Here is a 27727-nt window from a genome sequence, read left to right on the forward strand (position 1 = left end):
GACAACCTTCCCTGAAACAAAAATAGTCCGTTTTTCATTTGTTATAAAAAATGTACAGTATGTCACTTTTAATGTCACGCAAATCGTCGTTAAAATGGGCGTATTGTTTTCAATTTAAACAGGAAGTATAATATTTACATTGTCACCGTAATATTTTTCGGGAAAACTTCCGAAAACTTCATTCAAAAGTCAAAGTTATGACTAGTAGATCTATGATTTTGATGTCGGTTCATTAAAAATTCAAGATCCGTTTGGATTATAAAGCGTGAACGGTATGACCCATTTTACACACAGGTGTTCAACGCGTTGATTGGTCACTAAAGAGAAAAGATACATTTAGTCTTTTTGGCACCTGTTTAACAAACTTATTTTTTTTTACTGAGCTGTTCAGCTCAGGCTGTTGTTTGGAACAAGACATCGCCTGTCCAAAAATTATCTACATAATTATATCAGCAAGTTTTATTAGTTGAATTACCATGCAAGGCCTTCACGACTTTAAATCTTTTCCTCTGTAAAGTCTTGTCAGACGATTAACAGATTAATTTGAGATTACTTTGGCCACCAGTTCTTAGAACTGGTATGCCATAAGACAAGACTATGAAAAGTAGATGATCCCCTGTCTATGACATTTAAAGTTCAAATTATGGAGTATTCACTATGATGGCTGATTTGTGCCATGTGGAATTTTTGCTTCGCAGGTCAAAGACACGAAAATACGACAATGTAACAACTTTGTCCAATTTTCGTATTTTCACCTCAGGCGCTCTGCATAGCTGAAGTATGACACAATAGACACTTTGTGGTATTTTCGTGTTTTTAACTGGAGCTCCGCAAAGTGATTTGTTTGGCACACAGCAGAGAGAAAGTACAAGGAGCAAAAGTATGACAAAGTATATATAAGTACTTTGTCATATTTTGGTGTTTTCCCCAGGTGCCCAGTGGTGCAAAAATATGATATGGCACAAATCATCGACCGTAAGCATTAAAAATATGTTAGACATTTTTTGTGAAGGATATTCAAGAGTCATGATGATACAATGTAATATGGTAAAATTGTCATCTCTTTCCCTAATTTTGGTCAGCTACAATGTACATAATCTAGTCCTGAATTTGTCATCTCATCTCCATACATGTATTTTGGTCAACTTGTTATGATATTAAAATGTTTAAAATTCAAAAGCTTGCTTATATGCTTAAAAAACATGCACTTATTTTGAATGTACAATCAATAAATTACAAGCACCTAGCGTAATTTTCCAGGATTCATTGACAATGTATTTTAAGTCATGTATTCAAAAGTTTGACATTATACATCAACTTCTTCTTTCAGTGCACATGTTAAAAAACCAGTTGCATAGAAAAATTAGGTAATTTGACATCCACACAAAATTGAATATCTAAAAATTATGCATCAAATGAGACAATAAAAATAATAAAAAGCAACAGGGAAGAACATTGTTGATATGTATGTAATGTTTGCAAATATCAAAAAGTAAAACAAGTTTTGCAAGCCATTTCCAAGCAGGAAGACCAATAATCAATTAAGCTGCATTGTGACCTCAATTAGGGATTTAGACCTTTACTGGACAGACAGGCGAAAGTTTGTAAATTAAATGGACAGATTAGGGATCAGTTAAAGTTCTGCACACAAAATATTGACAGGCATTCTTGAAATGTGAAGGACCATTCTGTGTGCATACACTAATGATCAAAGGAATGAATGATATTATAACTATTATGTCAGATGAAATTTCATAGAATCACATTCAATGTGTTATTAATGTTGAAATGACAGGGAGACAGGGAGACTTGCGCCACTACCTCTATACTGCATATTTACAAATGTTTGTTATTTGTAAACCCTGATGTTCTTATTTGCAAATGCCGAAAGTAGTCCAAAATCTCGAAGCCGTTACTTCCCTTCATATGTACATTAATACACCAAAAAATTAAGGGGAGATCACTGCGTAAAGATTGTCAAATGACAGGCGCATTAATTTTAGTAACGAAAAAATAGTTCCCGATTGGTCGAAGATTTCTAATATTGTGTTATTCTTATAGATATACATGTTATATTCATCTCCATGATTATTTACTTCAGTGTTAAACAACAGGTTTACCGTAAACAAAATATATCGAAATTAATAAGGGTTACAAACTCTAATTAAGAATAATATGGTATTATTCAGGCTGTTATCTTATAACTCCCCGTGGTCGAAGGGTTAACATGCTCGCTTTAGAAGCGAGAGGTCCAGAGTTGGAATCCCAGTTCAGGCAACTTTTTGTTGTTTTTTGTTGTTGTTTTTTTAATTGATTAAGCAAAATAAACATTGAATTGAATATCAGTGTTGCAATTAGTCTTATAGCCAATTTACTATCATAAGATATATCACTGGAAACAGAATTTGGTGACACTTTACAAACAAATTGGTTTATAATCTCACAACCTTCACCTTTCTGACATTCTGAGACCCAAACAAATTCAGCACCTTCTGTGCTTTGATTAATTTTTTTTGTATGTAAGAAAATTGTTTATGTTTAAATAGAAATATTAATAAAATAGTGTTTGTAAATTGATTTGATCATAGTGATAACTTTGTTTGCAATACTTAAAAATTAATAATTAATAATTAAAAAATATACTTATAAGCTGACATTCTAACACATGTGCACAGCTTCGATATAATGCTAGATTGGTAAGTTTGCAAAATTTCAATCAAGTACAATCTGACTTTTATACTGTCACTAGTTCATTGAATTTTACTATCTAGTGGTGCACATGTAGTGTATTTCAAGTGCACTTTATGTAATATTGTGTGTGAAATCTTCTGTATTTTACAACTAAATTAATATACACAAAGATGATTCATCACTGTTGTACATTTGATTAATAGACAGAACAAAACAGGTTTATTAGCTCCACCTTTTAGAAGAAAAGCAGAGTTATTGTCTTGACAAACTTGTTGGTGTTGGTTAAAGACATCATTGCACTATTGTGCTATGTTGTAAGATTCCCTGGATTATACACACTTTTTGCATGTTTTTTGATAAAATTTGTGGCTTACCTTTTGTATTTTAGTATTATTTTTAAGAGTGGTACAAAATTAAATGGATTTAGGCAAAATGACCTTCAAAGTTCAGTCTAAACTTGATGTGTTTAGTGCATTACTGTTTGAAAATGTGTATGTTTTATTTGTTGACAAATAGAGAAGTACTTATAAGTTTATAATACTCCACATTTGTAATATCTCTTGTGGATTATTGTGATGTTTATATAAGCTATAGATAGTTCCCGGATTTTGTGTCACCTGCTTCAGAGTAGTAGGGATCACAGTTCCATTGTCCGTTCATCCATCTGTCTGAGTTAACATTTGGATACTTACATGTATGTAGCTAGAGGAGCAAATTAGGTAACTGTACTTCTCTTTGATGTCATTCATTCTGTAATGCTTTTATGTGGCTATTTTCCATTACTTGGTTAAAAAAGAACAATTGAGAGAACAAAAAAAGTAGCCACATAAGTACTGTATTGTTCATCTGTCTGTCCGTCTAACACAAATCTTGTATGAACTACTCCTCAAAAACAACTGGTGCAATTTCATCCAAACTTTACAGGAATGACCAAGTCCAGTTGCGAATATCATCATTTTTAGCTCGACTATTCGCAGAATAATCGAGCTTATGCAGTCACCCATTTGTCGGCGTCGGCGTCCCTGTGGTTAAGTTTTTGTATGTAAGCTGGTATCTCCATAACTACTGAAGGGAATGGATTGAAACTTCACACACTTGTTCTCTGTGATTATCTAAGATGATTGGCCCAAGTCCAATAACTCTGATTTGCTTTTTTACATAATTATGCCCCTTTTTCGACTTAGAAATTCTTGGTTAAGTTTTTGTATGTAAGCTGGTATCTCCATAACTACTGAAGGGAATGGATTGAAACTTCACACACTTGTTCTCTGTGATTATCTAAGATGATTGACACAAGTCCCATAACTTTGATTTGCTTTTTTACATAATTATGCCCCTTTTTCGACTTAGAAATTCTTGGTTAAGTTTTTGTATGTAAGCTGGTATCTCCATAACTACTGAAGGAAATTGATTGAAACTTCACACACTTGTTCTCTGTGATTATCTAAGATGATTGGCACAAGTCCTATAACTCTGATTTGCTTTTTTACATAATAATAATGCCCCTTTTTCGACTTAGAAATTCTTGGTTAAGTTTTTGAGTGTAAGCTTGTATCTCCATAACTAATGAAGGGAATGGATTGAAACTTCACACACTTATTGTCTGTGATTATCTAAGATGATTGGCACAAGTCCCATAACTCTGATTTGCTTTTTTACATTATTATGCCCCTTTTTCGACTTAGAAATTCTTGGTTAAGTTTTTGCGTGTAAGCTGGTATCTCTTTAACTACTGAAGGGAATTGATTGAAACTTCACACACTTGTTCTCTGTGATTATCTTAGATAATTGGCACAAGTCCCATAACTCTGATTTGCTTTTTTACATAATAATGCCCCTTTTTCGACTTAGAAATTCTTGGTTAAGTTTTTGTATGTAAGCTGGTATCTCCATAACTACTGAAGGGAATGGATTGAAACTTCACACTCTTGTTCTCTGTGATTTTCTAAGATGATTGACACAAGTCCCATAACTCTGATTTGCTTTTTTACATAATTATGCCCCTTTTTCGACTTAGAAATTCTTGGTTAAGTTTTTGCGTGTAAGCTGGTATCTCCATAACTATTGAAGGGAATGGATTGAAACTTCACACTCTTGTTGTCTGTGATTATCTAAGATGATTGGCACAAGTCCCATAACTTGGATTTACTTTTTCGCATAATTTTGCCCCTTTTTCGATTCATAAATTCTTGGCTAAGTTTTTGTGTGTAAGCTTGTATCTCCATAACTACTGAAGGGAATGTATTGAAACTTGAAGGGTTTGTACCTTTTCGGACAATTTTATATATTCATATAGGTAAGCATTATTATACTCAATGAAACACCCTTGTGACAAATTTTCGAATAGTCGAGCGTTACTGTCCTCCGACAGTTCTTGTTTTCCTATTCAATGATTTTTGTCAGAGTTATGGCCCTTTAATTATTTTTATCTCTTAAAGTTTTGTCTGGATTGACTTCTCTCCACCTACATATGCAATTTGAGTGAAACTTTACAGAATTGATCAGTATTTCAAGTACTTGCGCACATTGAATTGCTTTCCAGTTGAAAATTTTTGACTGAGTTTTGGTCCTTGAATGAAAAAATGGGTTTTTGCCTATTAATGGTTTTTATGTTTCGAGCTACATAAAAGCTACATCATGCTTAAAAGTAGTCACAACATGCATGGAACAAACTGGTCAGTCATCCCTCAATTCATTTGCTTATTTGGCTATCATCATAGGCGACACATGATAACTTATCAATGTACCTCCCTTGCCAAAAGTCGGTTAATGTTCTATTCAATATGATTGACAAAGTGAAAAATCAATATATTCAGCTTGTCAAAGTCTTTTATACAGAATTCATTACTATATCAAGAATTTGCTAAACAGGATGCCATGTAGTTTCCAGAAATAATTGTACTGGCATTATAACTTAGAAAAAAATTTGGCATATCTTAATAAAACTTTGCCTAGATAAGACTTTATTTATTCTTATAATACCCTGCAAAAAAATTCATCAAAATTGAACATGTAATAAAAAAAAAATACACAAACTTTAAAATACTATTCATGAGGTGTGCTGGGCAGGTCTTTGATGGCAAAATTTCATAATGAGACTTGATTTCTGTCAAAAAGGGAGCTATTTGAGTATGTGAAACATTATTATAACTCCGGGTATGTAAATTGAAGGTAATAATGCTACCTGTTAATTAAAGAATGTATCTGGACATAAAAGGATTAAGTAATTTAAGCTTGGTAATCAATATTTACAGTATTGATTTATAGATATTTCACTACTATTGTAAAAGCTTGCAATATTTGTGCTGTGATGCAGAGTATTTCATACTGAATGGCAGACAGTTATAACTTGGTCTGTAAAAATCTACATTTTACATCAGTATTACAACAGCCCACCATTATTGAACATTAGACTGAATATACCATTAATGCAAAGCTCATCACATATGCTTGAAGTAACACAGGTATATATATTATGGTATGTGCACTGATGTGTTACATAGTAAAATTATTAGATGTTATAAAATATTTGCAACATATACTGTCGGAGTAAGTGGGTATGTTACATTTAAGTGAAAATTTTAATAAAAATATTTAGTGTATAATATGTTGGAAATTATTTTTAAGGTTCATTGTTTTGGTAAATAATTTGTTATCTCTGTTTCTCTTTTCATAGAAGAGTTGTATTGTCATTAATTATAAAATTTTGAAGAATTCAGTTGTATACAGGCTGTATTTGAGCCTACAATACAGATCTGTTGATATTTTACGGGGGTTTTTTAAACGGGTCTGAAACAATTTTTTAAAAAATTGGTAAAAACCCTTTGATGGATTTAAAAACCAATTATGATTTTTTCAATGATTTTTTTTCCAGTATTTGGGCTTTTAAGTCGGGATTTTGAATGAGAGGGTAGGGGCCCTGTTACAATAAATATTCTAGTTTTAACTACAAATTGTATTTATAATATCCTTAGCTTGAAAAAAAAATCACCTTTTTCTATAAACATCATTTATATAATTTTTTTTTTATTTCAGAAATGTGAGCATAGTTGAAGGCACTTACATCATGAAGAATCTATCCTATTCTTGTAAAAAGATGAAAACATTGACATGCCTACATAAGCAAGGCCTTTGTTCCGGTTGGCAGAATAGTGTGCTTTGGTATCCACAAAAATTAGGCACAAGAAATATATCTAGTTTTTATTTGCATGGAAATACTAGAGGTCATCAAAGTAGAAGTCACCAGCTGAATTTAAACTGCATTGAATCACAAATAAATAAGCTATTCTCACAAAAAACTGCAGGTTTTCATACTTTAGCAAGTATTTGTGTTCTGGATATATTCAATACAAAAGGGATTGAAGACTTGTATAGGAGGAACACTGTAATAGTGACTCGAGGGTCATCAAGGTCATCACGGACAATAGATGAGGAGAATGAAGAAAAAATTCTACATAAATATATGGTACAGCTGTTTCTATACAAATAACATTTTTCTGAATTGATTGAAAATTTAGTTTTGGCTATCCTCGTCTAAAAAATAAAGATTGTGTAAGAATTACCTAAAACTGTAGACAATGTATTGTCAGAAGAAGGAGTATTGGATCTGTCCTTTACATGTATATATATATCATATTATATTGTTTTAAATGGAAACTGAGGAGTGTACAATTAGTAGATCTACATGAATGTACAGGTATCAATTAATATTTTTTCTTTTCTTTCAGATGGAAAAAATGTCCATTGAAAATGGTAAGAACAGTATTCATGATCCTAAAAAAATTCTTATTTACTTGTATTTGCTTAATTTTTGAACCATTTTGTAATTATTTGCCATTTTAATAATCCAAACTTTTCTGCTAAATATTGCTTTATTGGGTGGTACTCTGTAGAAGAAATTAGAATATAAAAATGTTAAGGTTGGATTTTACACCATCACACTATTGTTTGGTGAGATGTGATAGGTATACACGTATTAAGGCATATTATTTATTTTAATTTCAGGCATGTTGTCATGGTTTCGTAACACCTATATATTGACATTGGTCAGTTTAGCTTCCATGCAGCTTGACACAACACCAATTCCATCTGTTGCAGGAGGAAGTAAGTTTAACTTTTACCTAGCTTAATATCTTAAATGGACTTGTCCATCTTAACCATTCATTATTTTGAGGTAAATTTTCAAAATATATACTGCCTGAATAGCAAATAGTGCACACCATGTCCATGATCAGTTGGCACACGTATGGCATCAGTGAATGTGGAAATAATGTCCTTGACTCATGTCTGTAACCTGTATTTAAATTTATGAATATCAAAATATTTGATACAAATAGTAAAAAAAATTCTTAGTCTATGTGAGGGCCATGCTGCTCGATTGAAGGTCATTGTTAACTTGAGCAGTATTTTGTTTTACTAAAGTTTTGGTCACATACATTCGGCAACATTCCAACTTAACCAGGTAAAAACCTCATGTGCCCCTTTCTGCATTATGTGCGGCATAAGCAGGCAGTACCCACTCTGTCAGCTAACTGGATATTCATGTAGAAGAATCCAGTCTATGATGTGAACTGTAATTACAGACTTGTTGTACTGTCAAGATGTAAGAATAGTCAAGCTGGCTGTCAGTCTAGCAGCCCTTGTTTGATTTACAGTTCATGTTTACAATATAGCTCTTGTTTCTTATTATCTTGTCCAAAGTCCAAGTTTTATAAGCCTTTAACCTTTTACCCCATGAGCATATTGCGAAAAATGGCCGTTTTCATTGAAAAGCCTCCTGTAACAAGTTCAAACTGCTATGAAACTATGAAAAATGCTTCAATACTGATGAAACTTGGCACAGATGTTGACTACACCATAGCCTCTGTAACAGCATGCTCAATCGTAAATTTCCTGTTACCATGGCAACGGGGGGACGTCTCAAAATTGCCAAAAATCACTATTTTGCATTTTTTTTTTTTCCATCAAAACTGATTTCAAAGTGCTGCAACTTCTCAATGAATTGAGATAGAGTAAAAGGCTTTTCAGCGTCGGTTACTAGTTACCCTAAGATCGATCTGAGGCCATTTTTAGCCTGTCACATGTCCAAAATTTTCTTTTTTAACAACATTTCTCAAATGAAAACCAGTGTTTGGGGCCTAAATAGGGCATTTTTTCACTGTTTGAGGCCACAAAAAGGGGGAGGGGGGCAAAAAGCCGTCAAAACACGCTTATATGAGGGAAAAGGTTAAAATAAGACATGTATATAAAATTCATAAAAGTAGAGGCAAAATTTATAATTTTGTAATACAAAGTATGTATTTATTATTTCAGTTGTCATTACAACGGCAGTTATGAATTTAACAGTTGCCACAGGGAAGTATATTACCACCTTCTTAAAACTGGGAAGAACTAACAGACTTCATGGAACACCTTTGGAAGGGCATATTGTTTTCAGTGTGATACACTATATATTGCTCCTATGTTTGTATTGGGCAATATTCCCCGGTGTCAATAAAATAGCCGAGGAGTGGAAAGCTTACAGAAGAAAGGATACTTGAACAGTGTCATACTACTGTGATTAGATAGCTCTTTAGGGTTTATTTTAGTTTTATTTTATATAAGTGAAAGCTCATGTATAAGCAATACCAGAGTATATTTTTGTAATCTAATTCATACTTGCTTTCTGCTGATCTACATTGGTTTGAGAGATATCAAGATCAGATAATGGGCAAGTCTGGTTTACAAAGTCAAGCCTTTGCTCTATATTCAAAATGTGCAACAAATGGAAATAATTTAATACTCAAGTTTTTTGTTACACTGATGATACTCAGGTGTCCGTTTGTGCCTGAAATAATGTATGGAAGGGCTCCTGAGGTCTTCCTCCACCAGTAAAGCTGGAATGTCGCAATATGACCTATACTGTGTCGGTGTGATGTAAAACCCAATCAAACAAATGAACACTGATGCTAAATCACCAAAACAAATAAATATGCTCCATTATATTTCGTTAATGAGAAAGACTTCGTCTATTAGCACAGTTTAAACACAAGTGGGATGATAACATGCCATGACCAGGGCAGTGAGCACAAGAGTGAAGTCAAAGTAGACAGGATATTGTAAGCTTCACATTTTAAGCTTTTTATCCCCCGCCGATGGAATCGGGAGGGGGATATAGTTTTGGCATTGTCCGTCCGTCCGAATTTCGTTTCCCAGAGGTAATTTCTCTGCAACAATGGCTGGAATATCACGGACAACTGTTATGGGAATGTTGGATGAGCATGGAAGTTGGTGCACCTGGGTATTTTTTTCGTCTGGATTATTTTTTAGTAATTTTTTAGAGTTATTGCCCTTTGACTCAGTAAAATTTTTGTCCGGATTTCGTTTCCGGTAGTTCTCTGGCAACTAAATGGCTGGATTCAACGAAACTTTATGGAATGTTGATTCAGCATGTGAAGTGGTGCACTCTGGGTAATTCGTCTGGATATTTTTAGTATTTTTAGAGTTATTGCCCTTGACTTAGAAATTTTGTAATTTCAACTTGTGTGCGCACGTAACGTCAAAAAGTATTTGACCTAGAAGTCATGAAACTTTACAAGGAATGTTGATCAGTATGTGTAGTTTGTGCACCTGGGTATTTTCGTCCGGATATTTTTTAGTATTTTTACGAGTTATTGCCGCTTGACTCAGTAAACATTTTGTCCGAATTCGTTTCCGGAGTAGTTCTCTGCAACTAATGGCTGGATTCACGAAACTTTACTGGAAATTTGATCAGCAAGTGAAGTTGTGGGCACCTGCGTCATTTTTCGTCTGGATTATTTTTAGTATTTTTAGAGTTAATTGCCCTTGGACTTAGTAAAATTTTGTAATTTTAAAACTTGTGTCGCATGTAACTCAAAGAGTAATTTGACCTAGAGTCATGAAACTTTACAGGAATTGTTGATCAGTATGTGTAGTTGGTGCACCTGGTGTTATTTTCGTCTGGATATTTTTTAGTATTTTTATGAGTTATTTGCCCTTGACTTAGTAAAAATTTTGTAATTTTTCAATCACAATCATTAGTCACAGGGCCAGAAAATGGAGTTTCAAAATGCAAAATTAAAAAAATCTTGTCTGAAGTACAAGGCCTAGAGCTTTGATATTTGGATTAATATGATATCAAGCCTAATAGGTCCCTCTAACCAAAATTGTTTCAAATTTTAGCCTGGGGTCAAAATTGGCCCCACTCCAGAGGGGTCATAAGAATTTTCCTTATAATGTATATTAGTGAAAACTTAAAAATTCTTCTTGTTTGAAGGAACAAGGCGCTTACAAGTTCTAAAGGATATTACAGTTTATGCCATGATTAATATATAAATAAAGCCTTATGTCTTCAGTTGTTGTGTTAATAATAACCAGTAATCGGCGGGGGATATAAATTCAACGAATTTGCTTGTTGAAATTGAAATCTCTTAAACTGAGCCAATGGAAAGTGCATAAAAACTTGGTGGGCTTGATACATGCAAATTTATTGTGCCTTGTTGACACACAACACACATATATATCACATGCTGTTATAATATATATTGTTGTGAACTTTGTTTTACTGTATGTTTACTAATGAAACAGTTTTCAATATACAATGTTCTTTATTTTATGCTATACACATATATTACATTAAATTTTATTCTGTATGGTTTTAGGAGGTGTGTCAATTTACAAAATATAGAGGTAGTAAGTGTTCTTGCATGTGTTAATTTTGTTCAATGATAGTGTGCAATAGTTCCAAACTAACAACATCACAAGATATTTTTACAGTTGCTTTTAATTGCTGCTTAACTTTCTTTCAAACAAAAAAAAAAAAAAAAAAAAAGAACTTGACCATTTAAAGTAATTCTGAGAACATAATGTTTATTTCTTTTAGTTAAGTATGCATGTGCATATTGTAAATATTTATATTTAGCATTTAGCAGGAATTACAACTGTTATCAGGACATAACTATTTGCCTTTCATGTTTTTCAGCTGTTGCATGATTTTATTATACTTATATTAGTTATTTTCATTAAAATATTTACTCTTTGTTACTCCTTATTACTTCTTATAGAAGCCGTTAGAAAACATGCCTTGTAGTCTTATAGACAGGAATAGAAAAGAAACAAGCAATTATCATAGTATTGCAAGCAATACAAAAGTCCCCTACCTGTTTAGAACCTCAGCAACTTTCTGAAGGGGCGTGGCCATTCAATTATGGCATTATGGAAGACATGAATGAACTGTATCATAGTAATGTACTTCCCTGCCTAGTAAGGAAATTATGTTTATTCAACAGATAATCAAAAGATCCAATTTTCTCAGAATTAATATAAATGTATATAACTTATGTTTTAACTTTTCTCTATTTTGAATTAATTTGTTGGAAAAGTTCTTTAAAAGTGATCTCAGGTAACAGTTTTTAGGGATGGACAGACAGTGAGCAAATCTTTAAACCTCTCTTTTTGTAACCAGAATGTAAATTTTTCAAAAGCAAAAATCTTAAACTAAAGAGATAACTTGAAATAAAGATGCTATGAACACTGTCGTATATGATTTGAGTGATGACAAAGAAAAATTACCTTCAGCAGATACTATTTCTAGTAACAAAGAAGAAAAGTGGGAAAAAAATATATAACAATTTAAAAAAAAAAAAAAATTCAAGAAAATTTTAAGTTCAAAGGGGTAATTCTAATAATTTTGGTGTCTAGCATATCAAAACTTCGACGTGTATACTGTCATCTATCCATATGTCAAGTTTCAAAGATTTTCAGTCCTTTTTGTGTTATCACAGGATCCACTTTCTGTGTTATTTTTGTCATATTTTAAGTCTATTTGTTGCCATAGCAACCAAATTTTTCGACATAGGAAGAAAATAAAAAGACTTGCATAATCTCCAGACTGCCATCTACCCATATATTTCAAGTTATTCATATAAAATATTTTTCCATATCTCTTCTCTGTCTATTTAATTTCCACACATTTTGAGATTCAGATCCTCTCCTTTTAGTGGACTCTGTATTAAGGACCCGCGAAGGTAAAATACTGTTAATATCTCGTTACTCGAAGTCTCCTCTGGTTAATACCCGATAGGCGGCTACGCTTAGAAAATAGCTTCTTCATTAATTTTTATATTGAAACATGATTATAAAGGTATATTGAACGTCCACTCATAGAGAGCTTATGCCTAGTCTTTTTTGTGTATTGTATTAACACTGTATCAGAAAATAAATAATTGGGGTCCATAGATAACAAGAGAAAAAATAGACCCTTAAGTATTAATCTATGTATGCTAACAACTTTCACATGGTATTCTTAAATCTTAATCTGTTATTCAGATTTGTAATGTATTCTAAATGACCAGTAAAATAGTTTTTTAAAAACTTCCATAGTAATAACAGTTTTACTTAGAATACAAATACAAAGAACTGAAATTTCTTCAAAGTTGTTTTTTCTCTTCATAATAGTAGTTTATTCACTAGGCAAGTGGGAGGTCTTTTCAGGTGTGTCCTGATAGTGTGCTTATTTATTTTTCATTTGTTACTAAAAATTGTATTATCAAATCCAATACATATCATCTGTGGCTCTTCCGCATAACTGTTGTTAAAGGATGAAAATGCTTCTTCTATTGAAAGTTAGTTGAAGAGGAGAGTTTGTTACATGCAAGTTATATTTTAAGCCAGAGTCTACTACTCTTACTTATATCTGTAATTTTGTCTTTGGTAAATACGGAGCATTTGAATAATTGCTGATAATGCTTATTGCGGATCACTCTTATTTATCGTCCAGAATTACCTGTTCCTACGCTATAACTTAATCACGAATCCTAAAATGAATACTATTCTTTAATATAACCTTATTGGCTTGCTGAGTAAATCGATCATACAGCATAAGGAGAGTCCATATGTAAACATTTTGTGATAGGTACTCAACATGTATACACTGATGAATATGTATCTTATTCTATTCTTTATCATCTTTTTTCTTTTAGGTCTGTGCATTCTTGATTTCGTACATAACGGACACATGTCCATGCTTGCTACTGTGAGAGAAGAAAGCACATTTCAATAGCTAGAGTTAAAGTAAATGCAAAGGTTTTGGTTTCTAAATTTATATACTAAATCGTTCTGTTATTACACATCGTAACACGAAGTGCGATGCACAGCTGTAAAGTAGGTCAACCTGGTGATTCACGCAATTGTTTTTATATTAATTTGATTTATTATTAGATTGAACCTATAGATCAAAACTTGAGGTGCTCCTTAATCAATTGAAACCCCGCTTACGAGCTCTATTGTTTATGCCATTTACATGCTTGAACCATCTCATTATCCTCCTGGCCAGTTGGTTCACACTTGTGTACTCTTATCTACCTCAGCATTGTTATAATGATATATAGAGCTCGCATGTCCACGATGTGTACAGTACATGGAGAATGCCTTCAATTGTTCAAAAACGACACCAGGTTAATTCCAGTAAACAAACTCAACAATTCATTGCTTGTAATTCTATGACCAGCTTGGTAAACACTGACATTTGAGATTAAATTAAATCTCAAAGTAAAAGTTGTTTAGTCTTCAGTTTTACTATGAATAATTTCTTGCTGGAGTTTGTCTTGTACCGTCAAATATTCTTCTGAATATTTTTTTAGAAGACAGTGGTTCAGTCATCAGATTCCTTTAACTGCATGCCTTTTTTGGCTGGTCTTGATTGTTTAATGGCTGCTTTGATGTTTGCATTGACATTATTCAGTTCTACCTGTTTCCTTGCAGATATCTGAACATTTTAAATCTTATATAGACATATGATTAAATAATCTGATCACATTGCATCTATTCATCGTATATCTACCCACCTGTATATCGGGCATATAATTATATAATGTATAAAATGTGAAATGACTATGTATCTCATTAACAATGTACTTCTTACGACATGAATAATATCATATATTTGACATCATATGACATATGTTGGACTAGATGCTATTTTCATACCTGTTTAAGTACATTCTGAATAACACACAAGTTTCATATATTTTTTAATTATCTGATTTGTTGCATATTTTTGCATTTTCCTGTGTCATCATCGCAGCATATTCTCGTTATTCTATACTAGGCCAGATGTTTGCTCATCTATGTCTTTTGGACATCTTTAGGAAAAAGACCATTAAAACAATGGTCTGACTGAATGATAGAACTTGTAGTATAAATGAAGAAAATCTTAGCAAGCCAACAAATATGACAAACAAACAAAAACTACTTTACTGATTTCAAAGATTGTCAACATATATTGCAAAAGAATGTGCTATCAATTCTAGAAATCACAAGCTTTAAAACTACTGCGCTGTGTTTATTTGTTACATTTTGTGGAAATAAAAAAAACAAAGTTAACCATTTTTTTTAAAGAGAAATCAGCTTAAAAAGTAAATAAGTGTAATGGTATATAGATATTCAATAGTTTTATATACTTAAAAGCTTTGGAGTTTTATGTAGCAAAAACTTAAACTAGAACTGTGTCCAAAGGACATGGATGCCCCCACTGTGCAGATGTGCTCGTAAACAAGAGCATGCATATCTGTATGTAAGATTTTTATGTGGAACTTTTTATTAAAATCTGCCATCCGGTTTAAGAGGAGTTGCGTTCACAAAATTTCTATATGGTATAGAGTGAAAAAATCAACAAAGGGCCATAATTCTGTTAGATTTGGTCGCATCAAAAATTCTTCCTTTACTACCATCTACACATTAAGGTTGTTCATCCCTGGAAGTTTAAGCAAAATCTGCCATCCGGTTTAAGAGGAGTTGCGTTCAAAAATTTTTACATAGTATATAGTGAAAAATCATCAACAAAGGGCCATAATTGTGTTAAATTTGGTCGCAGCAAAAATTCCTTCCTTTACTACCATCTACACATAAAGGTTGTTCATCCCTGGAAGTTTAAGCAAAATCTGCCATCCGGTTTAAAAGGAGTTGCATTCACAAAATTTCTACATAGTATATAGTGAAAAAATCAACAAAGGGCCATAATTCTTTTAATTTGATCGCAGCGAAAATTCCTTCCTTAACTTCCATCTACACATTAAGGTTGTTCATCCCTGGAAGTTTAAGTAAAATCTGCCATCCGGTTTAAGAGGAGTTGCGTTCACAAGATTTCGGGACATACGAACCGACGGACAAGTGCAACGCTATATGCTCCCCACTTTGTGGGGGCATAAAAATACATCTCAAAAAGCCCCTTAAACTTAACAAATTAGCAGGATTTATAAACTAACCTCAATCTTCCAGACAAGATCAACATCCCACGGGTGAATGACAAATGTAGTCACCTGACCTGTATTCCTCGACCCCACCCGTCCTACACGACCGGCACGATGAATATAATCTGATATATGATTAGGACAATCATAATTGATCACATGGTCAACCTATATGGAAAACGATAAGTAAAATTTTGTGTGAAGTAACCAAAAGAAACAGGCAAATGTTGAAATGCCATGCTAAAGCAAAAATGATTTTTTTTAACACTATATTCTACCGATATCAAGAAAGTGCAGTACTGAAATCAGTTATAGGCTCTCATTTTTTGCTTCTTATAACATATTTCTGAAGTTGTTTATTGTTTTATCTTTATAAACAGTATATCAGTTTATAAGCATACAATATAGAGCCAGTGGAATTTCATCAATGTAGAACTCAAAACAGGACTAGTCCATTTTATAACATAAGCAGGAATATGGTAAAGCAATGAGAAAGATAAAGTACACTAACCATATTTGTGTCTAATCCCCTTGAGGCAATGTCTGTACATACAAGAATGTCTGACTCTCCTTCTATAAATGTTTGAAATAGTCTAAATCTCTCCTGTAACAAACCAGAAAATAAAGTATTTTATTACATTCTACTTCTTTCCTAAATGAGATGCATCAGTTTGACTACAGACATTTCAATTACAGCATGGTGATACAATGTATGGAAAAAAAACCCACAAGGTTACTAACACAGTAGATGGGAGCAGTGACCTGAAAGAAGTGGCGGCCACGTGGTTAAGATGTCAGCACAACCAAAGAGTCCTGGATTTAAGCCCTTCTGAGGTCACAATTATGTTTCCATACATCACATCAGTACGGATTAATTAAATGTAGACTCGGTTGTCTTTCAAATAGTTTTCTTAATTTTTCTTAAACTAATACATGGATAATGGAAGTTCTATTTTCTTCTTAACATGTCAACATTTTTCACACTTATACCAAGTTAGTTACAACTCTTTCAAGTCACAATGGAGTAGAGTTTTCTAGTTGCATTCCAATTATACAAAGAGGTACATGTCTATTACACAAAATACCAGTTCAAATATTGCTGGTATATGTGTAATACTTATCATTCTTCTATTTATTGTAATACTAATCATTAAACAATCTTTTTAATGATACCTTACCTTTGTCTTATCTTTGCCAGCAACACATACATTATTTACCCCCATCTCCTCTAGACTGTTACTCAACCATATACAAGCATTTTGTTTGTTACAAAATATCATTGTTGTCTGATTCTTTTTCTTCTTCAATATCCCTAACAGTGTTGCTGAAATAACATTTATGTTACACTCTCTATCTAGTTATATTTTACAAAGTTTTAAGTTATATGGTATACTTGAATCACCAGTAAGAATAACTCCCATTGGCCTATGGGAAATTAACATTACAAAAATAGTGAGGGCTAATAACAATGACTATCTATCTATAGGTTTTGATCTCATTTTAAAGAATGGCTGTGATGAGAATGGAAAATTATGGTCTCTTTTAGTATGGAAATGCTTAGAATAGACATACAGATAGCAGTTAATCTGTGGTAGCTATAAAGGAGATTTGTGCTGGATGAAATTATGATGAATTTTCAACTTACAGGTACTTCTCCCTTAATTAATCAAATATAAGTTAATGTTGAATAATGAATAATTATTACTGTAAAGCTACATGCCCTTCTATTGTGTCTGAGCAATGACTGTAGACTGATATTTTTCTGTAATTTGTTTTTATTAAAAAATTCAGAACAGTTTCAAACTACAGCTCTCGAAAAAGACATTTTCTTATTTTATGTTTGTTCAGGGACAATAACTTTTGAAATACAATATTACACTACATATTTCTGAATTTCCTTATAATGATAAAAATGTACAAGAAATATTAGAAAATATCCAAGCTTAAAACATATGTATGCAAAGATAGAGGCAGAATGCTGAAACTTGCATTTTTGGCAGGTGATAATTAACAAAGTGACACAAGGAGTATTAAGTTAATGACTTACAATAAATCAATATTACATTATTAGATAACAGGACTGAGGAGACTGATATCAAAATCAAAGGTTTTACCAAGTCTGTCTGCTGATTTCATCTTGATAAACTTTTGTTGAACATGGGGCATCAAATGGTGAAGATTTTTTGTTGTTAGTTGTGAGAAATTATCAATCTGAAACATAAGTATCACATAATGACCTTTTCATGCAGGAAATGCCTGGTGTTTATTGAACATACAATAATATTCAATGAAGTGTACAAACCAATTTTTATGTAATTTGACAGTAAAAAACAAAAGACATAGATGTCATTTTTGAGATTACATTAAGAAAAGTTAATACAGGGTAGAAACACCTGGTTGAAAAATTATCTTCTTTCAGACTTTTAAAATATTTATAAACAATTATATCATTGACAAAGTCTATAAAAGAAGATAAGCATGATAATATGACTAGAGATACTTAACCGTTATTCAGCTGAATTTCTTAAATGGACTTGTCAAGATTCCATTCTGGAATTGTCCATTTTCATTTTAAGGGTTATCAAGATGAAAAACTTAAGTTAGTCAGCCAACAGTATAGAGGCTGGTCAGACTGCAAAGATTTACAGACTGACCTGGCTCTAAACTGGTGGCAAAGGCTAGTCACTTTCTGTTCCATCAGTGGAAGGGTTTTATTGATTGATCTGAGTTATGTTATACATACTGGTAGCACTTCACCAACAGTTTCATCTAGTCCTTGAGGAAATGTAGCACTAACAAGTGACACCTGAACACCTTCATTGATATAGTTGTCACCAATAGCAGAACTTTCTCCTACCTGAATATTATAATATGTAACACTTATGAGCAAATTATACTGTAATATGTTTACAATTAGCATAGCCAAATGAATAATTTGTCCAAAAAATCTTAACTCAGTCCTCAAGAATCAACAACTCTGCTATTTCAATACATTTCTATTTCATGGTATATTTAATGTAACTGTTTCAACATTCCTCTTTAAAACAATTATATAAAACTTTCTAAGAAAATATATTTAATCTTTTTTCTCGTAATCATATTGAATGCTCTTACTAATAATCTATTCTAGAACCTTCCACTGTCAATTTCAGAGAATTTAAGATAAAATATTTAAGTTAAATATAAAACAATATAGAGTCCAGTCAGACACTATAAAGGTGCAGATTGACCTAAAAATTCAAATTGCTGCATACACCTGCCATAAGAACATCTAGTAATGGAAAATAATCACATTAAACAAATTACCTGCAGTCGTCTAAGAATTTCTTTAATTTCCTTAGAGAAACTGTCATCAAGTAAAGTGTCAGCTTCATCCAGTACTAAACATGTCACTTTCAAAGCATGCATGTATTCTGTAAATATATCCATATCTTCTTGGTAATTATTGTTTAAGGTCCTATGTTTTTTATATACATATATACTGTTAAATCGGGTAAATAAGTATAATTATATGCTTAAAATAACTGTAGTGGCACTTTTATGAGCCTATTTTTGATATACATATACCGTTATCTTTAAATCCAACTATTTATAATTAATATTTGCTAAATGTTTTCCATGGAGTAAGTTCACAAAGATGTATTTGGCAGGGTAATATCATTTTTCTGGGACAAGTTGCAGTATGAATACTGGATAATTTAGCTCCTACAACCTAGGACAAGTTGTTCCTATACAAAATGTAGTATGGATAATTTAGCTTAAGGTTTACTTATAGTTTGAATAATTTAGCTCATATAACCTAAATATTAATCAGATTAAAACCATTTCTGGAGATGACCACCTAACAATTATCCCTGTTAAGTTTTTGGTAGATGTTGTCTTAAGAAATTGAGTATAACTTCACAGAATAGAAAATCAACATGAGGCACTCACAATAGCTGAGGTGAGGTGAGTTAAGACAACTTACTTGCTTTAAACAAAGTTGACAAAGTTCCTGGAGTACTGATTAACACATCTATGCATTGACCTCCATTACTCTGCAATAGTACCTTAAAATAGAATAGAAATAGTTACAATAACAAGAGGGCCATGATGGCCCTGAGGTCGCTCACCTGTATATAGGCCCCCGGAGCGGGGCCAGTTTAAACCCAAGTGCTTTTATTTGAACAAACTTGGAAGACACCCATTAGAAGATGTTTCATGATGTTAAGTTTTTACTACACATATAATGAAAAAAATGACCTCTGCCCCCCCCCCCCCCGCACTTTGGTAGGGCCAATTTTAACCCAAGGGCTTTTATTTGAACAAACTTGGTAGAGACCCACAAAAAGATGTTTCCTGCTTAACAATCTAACCTCTAGCTCATTGGGTTTTTTAAAAGAAGATTTTTTTAAGTTTTTACTATACACATATAGTTAAAAACAATGACACCCCTGGGGCCGGGCCAGTTTAAACCCCAGGGCTTTTATTTGAACAAACTTTGTAGACACTTACTAGAAGATGTTTCATGCTTAATATCTAAACTCTAGCTATTTGGGTTTTTTTCAAAGAAGATTTTTAAGTTTTTGTCATACACATATAAGGAAAATCAATGACCCCCGGGGCGGTGCCAATTTTGACCCCAGGGCTTTTATTTGAACAAACTTTGTAGACACTCACTAGAAGATGTTTCATGCTTAATATCTAAACTTTAGCTATTTGGGTTTTTTAAAAGAAGATTTTTTAAATTTAACTATATATATATATATAAGGAATATATATGACATTCCCGGTGCGGGGCCAATTTTGACCCCAGGGATTTTATTTGAACAAACTTTGTAGACACCCATTAGAACATGTTTCATGCTAAATATCTTAGCTCTAGCTCTTTGGGTTCTTTAAAAGAAGATTTTTTAAGTTTTTACTATATGCATATAGGGAAAATCAATGACCCCCTGGGGCGGGGCCAATTTTGACCCCAGGGCTTTTATTTGAACAAACTTGGTAGACATTTATTAGAAGATGTTTCATGCTAAATATCTTAACTCTAGCTCTATGGGTTCTTTAAAAGAAGATTTTTTAAGTTTTTACTATATGCATATAGGGAAAATCAATGACCCCCTGGGGCGGGGCCAATTTTGACCCCAGGGCTTTTATTTGAACAAACTTGGTAGACACTCACTAGAAGATGTTTCATGCCAAATATCTAAGCTCTAGCTCTTTGGGTTTTTTCAAAGAAGATATTTAAAGTTTTTTCTTTCGGTTGCCATGGCAACCAGAGTTCTGCATGGAATTAAATTCTTAGAACAATTTTTAAAGGTGACCACCAAAGGAATATTCCTGTGAAGTTTGGATGAAATTGGCTAAGTGGTTTATGAGGAGATGTCATTTAAAGTAAAAGTTTACGGACGGACGCCGGACGAAAAGCGGTCACAAAAGCTCACCCTGTCACTTTGTGACAGGTGAGCTAAAAATCTACATGACAATTTCCCTATGCATCTTATCATTAAGACACGTCATTTACCGTCCTTGATTCCTAATAAAAGTTGCATTTACATCACAAAAATAATTTAAAAATATCAACCATGAGGAACTGTGTATGCCTCTATTACATTTTTTTTTTCATTTAAGCCATGTGTTGTTTGCACTTTATTACACATAATTTAGCAATATACCAGCCAGTATTCTAAACACTAAATTAAAATATACCATATACCAAAAGTTTAAGTCAACTACAAATAGAATATGATCAATTTTAGCAAATTAGTTATCCTTGTTAAAAAAGATAATCTATTAATATGTTTTATGTTTAGCTTATATGGTTTTACTATTCATAATAAGATTTTACCTTATTACTCATCCTGTCTATAACAAATGGTTTGAAAGGTATTGACTTGGCCATTTTCTCACAAACTTTCTGTAAAACAATCATTTATGGTTAGCTCAATTAACACTATGAAACCAGTTGAATGACATGGCATGAAAAAATGAACAAATCCCACATAATATGTAAATGAAAAGTGTTAATTTGGAGGAAGGGTTAGCAGAAAGTCAATTCATTATTTTTTTTCCAAACATATTATAATACAATGACACAATTACTGACAATAATAGGGTAAGACCAATACCTATTACGGTTAGTTATAAGAAACATGTAAATAATATAAATAGAAGTTAACAAAGCACATATAATTTTCACAAAATACTAACACACAAATATTGGCTGTTAGTGAAAAGAACTTACAAGAATCAACATTTACACCTGTAAATATGGCAAAATTTATTAAATCTCATTTATAAATAGTCTAATAAAGTTTAAAGTGTATAATACACATAAACAGTTATTTTGTTCACAAAAAAAAACTAACCATGATTTGATTGGCTAGCTCTATGGCTGGTACAACTATAATAGTGTGAGGAGAGTTCTTGATGTCATCAGATAGCATACCAGCTTTCTTCTGCTGAAGTATGTTATGAACTATAGGTAATAGATATGCATATGTCTTCCCACTACCTGTAAAAAAATAAACAATCAAAGAGCCGTGTCATGACAAAACCAACATAGTGGGATTGCGACCAGCATGGATCCAGACCAGCCTGCGCATCTGCGCAGTCTGATCAGGATCCATGCTGTTCGCTATCAGTTTCTCTACTTGTTATAGGGTTTGTAAGCGAACAGCATGGATCCTGATCAGACTGCGCGGAGGCGCAGGCTGGTCTGGATCCATTCTGGTCGCAAACCCATTATGTTGGTTTTGTCATGATGCGGCTCAATTATATGTATTTAGTTAATACATAATTTATTTTAGTCTAATTGTTAGCAGCTTTAATCACATTTTCAGATTGGTTGCTTGAACTAACCAGTACAAAGCAATTAGTGTAGTTTCTTGGTCAAGAAAATAACTGCTTGTCCTTGATTGGGTTCAAACATAGCAATCTTTAAGTTCCTAGTGTGACACATTCACCACTAAACCACATTACCCACATACAGTATTTACCAGATAAATGTTCTACTACGTAACTACTAAGCTTCAAAGTTACTATAGTTACATTTCCTACTGAATCTGCCAATTCTGTATACAAATATAAATGAACAATTCCAGGGAATCAAAATTGAAAGTCATTAAAAGTCATAAACATGTTTGATGCCAACAAATCACTGTAATATTTTTACCTGTTTCAGCTGCACATATCATATGTTTGCCTCCAAGTAACTCTGGAATTGCCATGTTCTGTAAAATAGCATGCATGTAGAAAAATTAATACATTTCATGTGTGCAATGATAAAAAAAGAGTACATTTATGATGAAATCTTAATTAATTTTGGAGATCATTTTATAGGGAAAAGAAAGTTTTAGGCTAAGCCTGCTGGAATTTAAAAAGATAACCCTTTTGCCACCAGTACAGAGCCAAGCCAGAATGTACATCCATCTTATGTGACCAGACCCTGTACTTTGTTATTATTGTAATTATACATCATGTAATAATGCATTTGATAACCCAATCTGATTAAATTAATAGGAGAACTAAGTGCAGCATGTTAGAACGTTGACCAACAATCCGTAACTCTAAAATTTCATATTAATATCCCAAACTTTATAATATGGACAGTTCCAAAAATTGAATAAGTGTAAATTAATTAAAAAATTCAGCAGTTTAAAAGTTAATCCCTTTGCATAATGATATTTACAAATTTTATCCAAGGACATTTCTAATTGCAAGAATACTTTGCTCAATATGTAAAAGAGATTAAGACAAACCAAAACAAAAATGTTTTGAAGAAAAGTATGAGCAACATTTCAGGCTAAAATATTTACAAAATGCTCTTCATTTAGTGTAAAACAAAAGAGAACCTTAGGAATAAAAAGAAAATTACCTGAATATTAGTAGGCTTGCTAATACCTTCACTTTGTAAGTACTCTAAAATTCTTTTATCAAGACCAAACTCTTCAAAACTGGTTGCTTCAGATTTGTCAACAACTGATGGATTCTACAAATTATTGTAATAATTATATTGCTGTTTCTTTTCCTTAGGGTTTAATATTTTATAAAATTACAAGTTACTAGTATTATATGTAATAATCATTTGTAGTCGTCTTTTATGCCCTTCCTAGATCATTTCTTCCATTACAAACCTATATCAAGTAACAGGACATTAAGTCACAAAAGTTTCTGAAAATATTGAATATGTGAACAATAACAACAAAGGGTCATAATTCTCAAAAAAAAAAAAGATCAAATCAAAACTCCCTTACAAAGTAGACAAGGACACCCACTTGGTGATTATAGCTTTGTGAAAGTTTGGTTGAAATCAAAATGTAAGACTTGTGGTTTACTGCAGCCTAGCCATCTGACAACATACACTAATCTAATAACCACATAAATATTTTTCAAACCTGAAAACCTCCTTATAAAAAATTTTAAAAAAGAAAACATACTGTAATTTCCTACCAAATTCAATAGGTATTCAATCAGGTATAAATGTGTACATATGAAAGACACTTAAAATGGTACATGTACATATATTTGTCTGTTTATAAATTGTTTCTGTGTAACATTTTATATTTAAGTGTCTTTTGATATATCATAGTCAATTAATGATATTATTGCTTGGATTATTTTCAACATATACATGTAAAGCAAGACTGGCAGTATCAGCTTTTAAAGTTTGAATCTTTTTACATATTGACAAATAATCTACCGGTAAGCTTTAAAACAGAGAAGTGGTCATGAAATTTTGCATGAGCATTGAAAAGACACCCATAAAAAGACATGGCATTTTCTTTCATATGATACATCAAAGATGTAATATCTTTCAAGTAAATATTCAATACACTTACAGGTTTATGACACACCAGTGTAAAGTAGTCATAGTTACATCCTCTATGTTTCCAACCATGTGATGCCAACTGCTTTGGATCAAATGCATCAAATTTTTGTCCTTTATAAAACGTATAGTCTTTTCTCTTAGATGATATAAGAAGTGTGTTTAATTTTGGTCTCCTTCTTAGGGCATCTTCCTTTGCCTTGCGTGCATTCAGTTTTGTAAGTTGTTCCACCATTTTCTGAGGCATTGTGATCCGTGGCATGTCATCCCATGCAGACTACAATCAATTAGTATAATATTAACACTTACACACTTCAACTAATGATTTATCAGGCAAAAAGTTGAAAAATATTTGATCATTTATATACAGTACAAAGCCTTCAAAAAACTTGTAATACTATTTAACAACATTTCTCTGCATTATCACTGGTAAAACATAAATCTGGCCTTTCAATATCAGACCAAATTAATTTCTTAAATTTCACTTTAAAAGTCTGCTTTTAGCTTTTCAACCTAGACATACATTTGACAATAACAATTTGAACACCTTTGTAGAGCTTCAAACAGCAAGCATTCAAGGCAAATTTTAGTAAATTTAGCCTAGAGATTTTGGAGAAGATGTCCTTTACAAAAATTGAAGACATGGACAGCTATAAATCTTTAAAGCATACATGAACAGGGGAGACAGACAAGATGAAAAAGTAAGATTCAATGAATGATCACAGTTTTTTGCAAATTATCACAGTATACTATTTATATGTCAATTGATTGTTGATTATCAGAAAGATATATAAACCAATCATGTTTGTCTTTAAACCATACTACTCTGGAAGTTAAAAGTTTAATGAAAACAACTACAACTACGTCACAAATATGAAGATAAACTTACAGCATAGTTTCTCACAAGAATGGGAACCCTCGTCTGATATAAAACATGTAATCTACACCATGTCAACATTATTCACCTGAAGTAGAGACAAGCATATTAATTATATAAATATAACTTGTTGATTACCACTACATTTACTTCATCTGAAATTGTTAATCATTGGCACAGTTAACAGTCTGCCGCTAGTACATGTATGTTATTTTGGCAATATTATTTCATTTATTTTTTTACAAAGATCTGTACATCGTAAGTTTAAAGTGTGAATTAAAGGTTGTCTACCGATTGCATAACAGACGGACAGTTGTACATTAAATATAATTATAATTCTGCAGTTTCATTTTTATTTAATAATTATATATAAACAAATACAAGAACACAAGAATACAAGAAATATTACAAACAAGAACAGTTGCAGGCAGATTGTGTTCACAATGGTTTAAGCCTAATTATCAATTGATAAGAGTCACATTTTATGTGAATTTACCCGAGTGTAGGACAAAAGCCCTCCCGGACAAAAGCCCTCCCATCAAAAAATGACAAGGCGGACAAAAGCCCTCCTGTGAAAATGACAAAGCGGACATAAGCCCTCCCGTGAAAATGACAGGGCGGACAAAAGCCCTCCCATAAAAATGACTTGGCGGACAAAAGCCTGTGCCTGTGATCTGTATATTATTTACCGCACCATGCATAAGGAGCCAGCTAAGTCAAGTATCTATGACGCATGTTTTTGTTGTTACTTTTTTTTGCTATATTGTTGTTATTTCTTCCCGCTAAGGACATGACATTTTTGGCCAAAACCGACCGGACCCAAGGACGATGACTTCCTCCACAAGTGGAGTTTCAGAAAGGTTGCAACACAAATTAGTGTAGGCCAGAATTTTTTGTTTACTCGACTTACTTATATGAACGAATTAAAGAGGGAAAACTACATTCAATGCATACATAGGGCCGCTATACATCTCTAGTGCATGTCCGACTTCTGATACACTATAAAATCTATGTCGCGGAAACATATGATAAATGCTGTTAATGGAATATGTAAGACATATCTATTGATACTTTTACTCTATTACTATCAGTTATTCATTACCTTATCAAAATTCTATGTTTTTTCTGATTTTCGACAAACTATCAACCTAAATAAAAAAAAAGTTTCCCCAACATATTTTTTTTATATTATATACACGACACATTTTATAATCTGCGGCTCCACAGTTTGTCCGATTCAGAGGTCAGATTATCGTATTAATTGTTCCATAGTCTTACATTACTAGAAATTGTCCCTAATCGAGTTTTTGTGCATACGAGGAAAGGTGGATTTTCTATGAGAACGAAATGCCTGACACATAAAAATAACCCTATTTAGGGGGAGCCAACCAAATATTTTTTGCAAATTGACTTCAAAGAAAATTACCCCCGTTTTCATTTAAAGTTTCTGGTTCTCATAGAACTGATATACACTTACCAAATGCAAATATCCAAGTAACAAATTATCCTACAGATTTATGAAATAATTCTTTTTCTTAAGAAACCAATGGAGTGTTAGTTTCGAACCTAAATCACCCCGTTTTCATCCAATTACATGTACCTCATGTCCCATTGAATCTTATGGTTTTCTCTGCATTTTCTTTTCAGCTAATCGCTTGCTATGTTACAAATAGTCTGACCTATCCAAAAGTGTATATTATACCAGAAATGATAATACCACTGATCATTTTAATATAGAATTTCAGTCAAACAATACCTGAATTCCTTTATAACCCCAGGGCAAAACAAAAACTCTAAGATTCATCCAGAGAAAGTTATAAAACAGGCAATTCGAAATTAACATTATGATCGAATGGTCTTAACAAGAGCATTGCTAAGTAATATGGCAGTCTTGCCAGAAACACAACACGTAACATATGAAGTGGATAATGTTCAAAGAGGTGCGGCTGGTAATTTTTGCAATAATTATTATTTTAAAAGTAGTGTGACATATATATGCTTGATTGTAAATAATATTGGTTAATCCTACTTAAAATCTGTGGACTTCTATCCTTCTCTATCTTCTAGAATATTCTCTTTTACAAAATATAGTAAAACCTTACACAC

The 27727-nt window shown here is 32.5% G+C and overlaps 2 protein-coding genes across 6 annotated transcripts; one reads left to right on the top strand and one right to left on the bottom strand.

Annotated features, from left to right (window-relative positions):
• Window positions 1-3: 3 nt before the first annotated feature.
• LOC132726614 (uncharacterized) lies at window positions 4-9853 on the top strand. Of its 4 annotated transcripts, none has more exons than XM_060711958.1 (5): window positions 4-25; window positions 6727-7156; window positions 7419-7443; window positions 7696-7794; window positions 9004-9851. In XM_060711958.1, the coding sequence occupies exons 2-5, from the start codon at window positions 6758-6760 to the stop codon at window positions 9228-9230; spliced, it is 750 nt and encodes a 249-aa protein (XP_060567941.1). In that variant the 5' UTR covers window positions 4-25; window positions 6727-6757; the 3' UTR covers window positions 9231-9851. The 4 variants fall into 4 exon arrangements, with proteins under 4 accessions (XP_060567941.1, XP_060567939.1, XP_060567938.1 ...); XM_060711956.1 differs by lacking the exon at window positions 4-25 and adding an exon at window positions 172-272 and having other exon boundaries at window positions 9004-9850; XM_060711955.1 differs by lacking the exon at window positions 4-25 and adding an exon at window positions 5898-6248 and having other exon boundaries at window positions 9004-9853.
• Window positions 9854-14107: 4254 nt separating this feature from the next.
• Window positions 14108-26873, bottom strand: LOC132726617 (probable ATP-dependent RNA helicase DDX28). Of its 2 annotated transcripts, none has more exons than XM_060711960.1 (15): window positions 26724-26873; window positions 25634-25709; window positions 24758-25021; window positions 23794-23907; window positions 23092-23149; window positions 22286-22431; window positions 21766-21834; window positions 19906-19987; window positions 19245-19351; window positions 18682-18795; window positions 18053-18149; window positions 17117-17262; window positions 16450-16542; window positions 15954-16106; window positions 14108-14455 (listed from the first exon to the last, which is right to left on the bottom strand). In XM_060711960.1, the coding sequence occupies exons 2-15, from the start codon at window positions 25700-25702 to the stop codon at window positions 14342-14344; spliced, it is 1626 nt and encodes a 541-aa protein (XP_060567943.1). In that variant the 5' UTR covers window positions 25703-25709; window positions 26724-26873; the 3' UTR covers window positions 14108-14341. The 2 variants fall into 2 exon arrangements, with proteins under 2 accessions (XP_060567943.1, XP_060567944.1); XM_060711961.1 differs by lacking the exon at window positions 26724-26873 and adding an exon at window positions 26532-26616.
• Between the last annotated feature and the right edge of the window lie 854 nt (window positions 26874-27727).

Source organism: Ruditapes philippinarum, unplaced genomic scaffold, assembly GCF_026571515.1.
Source record: "Ruditapes philippinarum isolate M1 unplaced genomic scaffold, ASM2657151v2 ctg1760_1_1_1_1, whole genome shotgun sequence".
Taxonomy (NCBI): Eukaryota; Metazoa; Mollusca; class Bivalvia; order Venerida; family Veneridae; genus Ruditapes; species Ruditapes philippinarum.

What these genes read in the sequence shown, in the direction of transcription:
- LOC132726614 (XM_060711955.1), top strand. Translation starts at nt 6,172, where the DNA reads ATGTGCACTGATGTGTTACATAGTAAAATTATTAGATGTTATAAAATA. An exon ending in TATACTGTCGGAGTAAGTGG is followed by an intron (nt 6,249 to 6,726) that starts GTATGTTACATT and finishes TTTTTATTTCAG; the next exon opens with AAATGTGAGCATAGTTGAAG. An exon ending in AAATTCTACATAAATATATG is followed by an intron (nt 7,157 to 7,418) that starts GTACAGCTGTTT and finishes CTTTTCTTTCAG; the next exon opens with ATGGAAAAAATGTCCATTGA.
- LOC132726617 (XM_060711960.1), bottom strand. Translation starts at nt 25,702, where the DNA reads ATGTTGACATGGTGTAGATTACATGTTTTATATCAGACGAGGGTTCCC. An exon ending in GAAATCAGCAGACAGACTTG is followed by an intron (nt 17,263 to 18,052) that starts GTAAAACCTTTG and finishes ATGTTATTTCAG; the next exon opens with CAACACTGTTAGGGATATTG. An exon ending in ATCTTGTCTGGAAGATTGAG is followed by an intron (nt 14,456 to 15,953) that starts GTTAGTTTATAA and finishes TAAAATGTTCAG; the next exon opens with ATATCTGCAAGGAAACAGGT.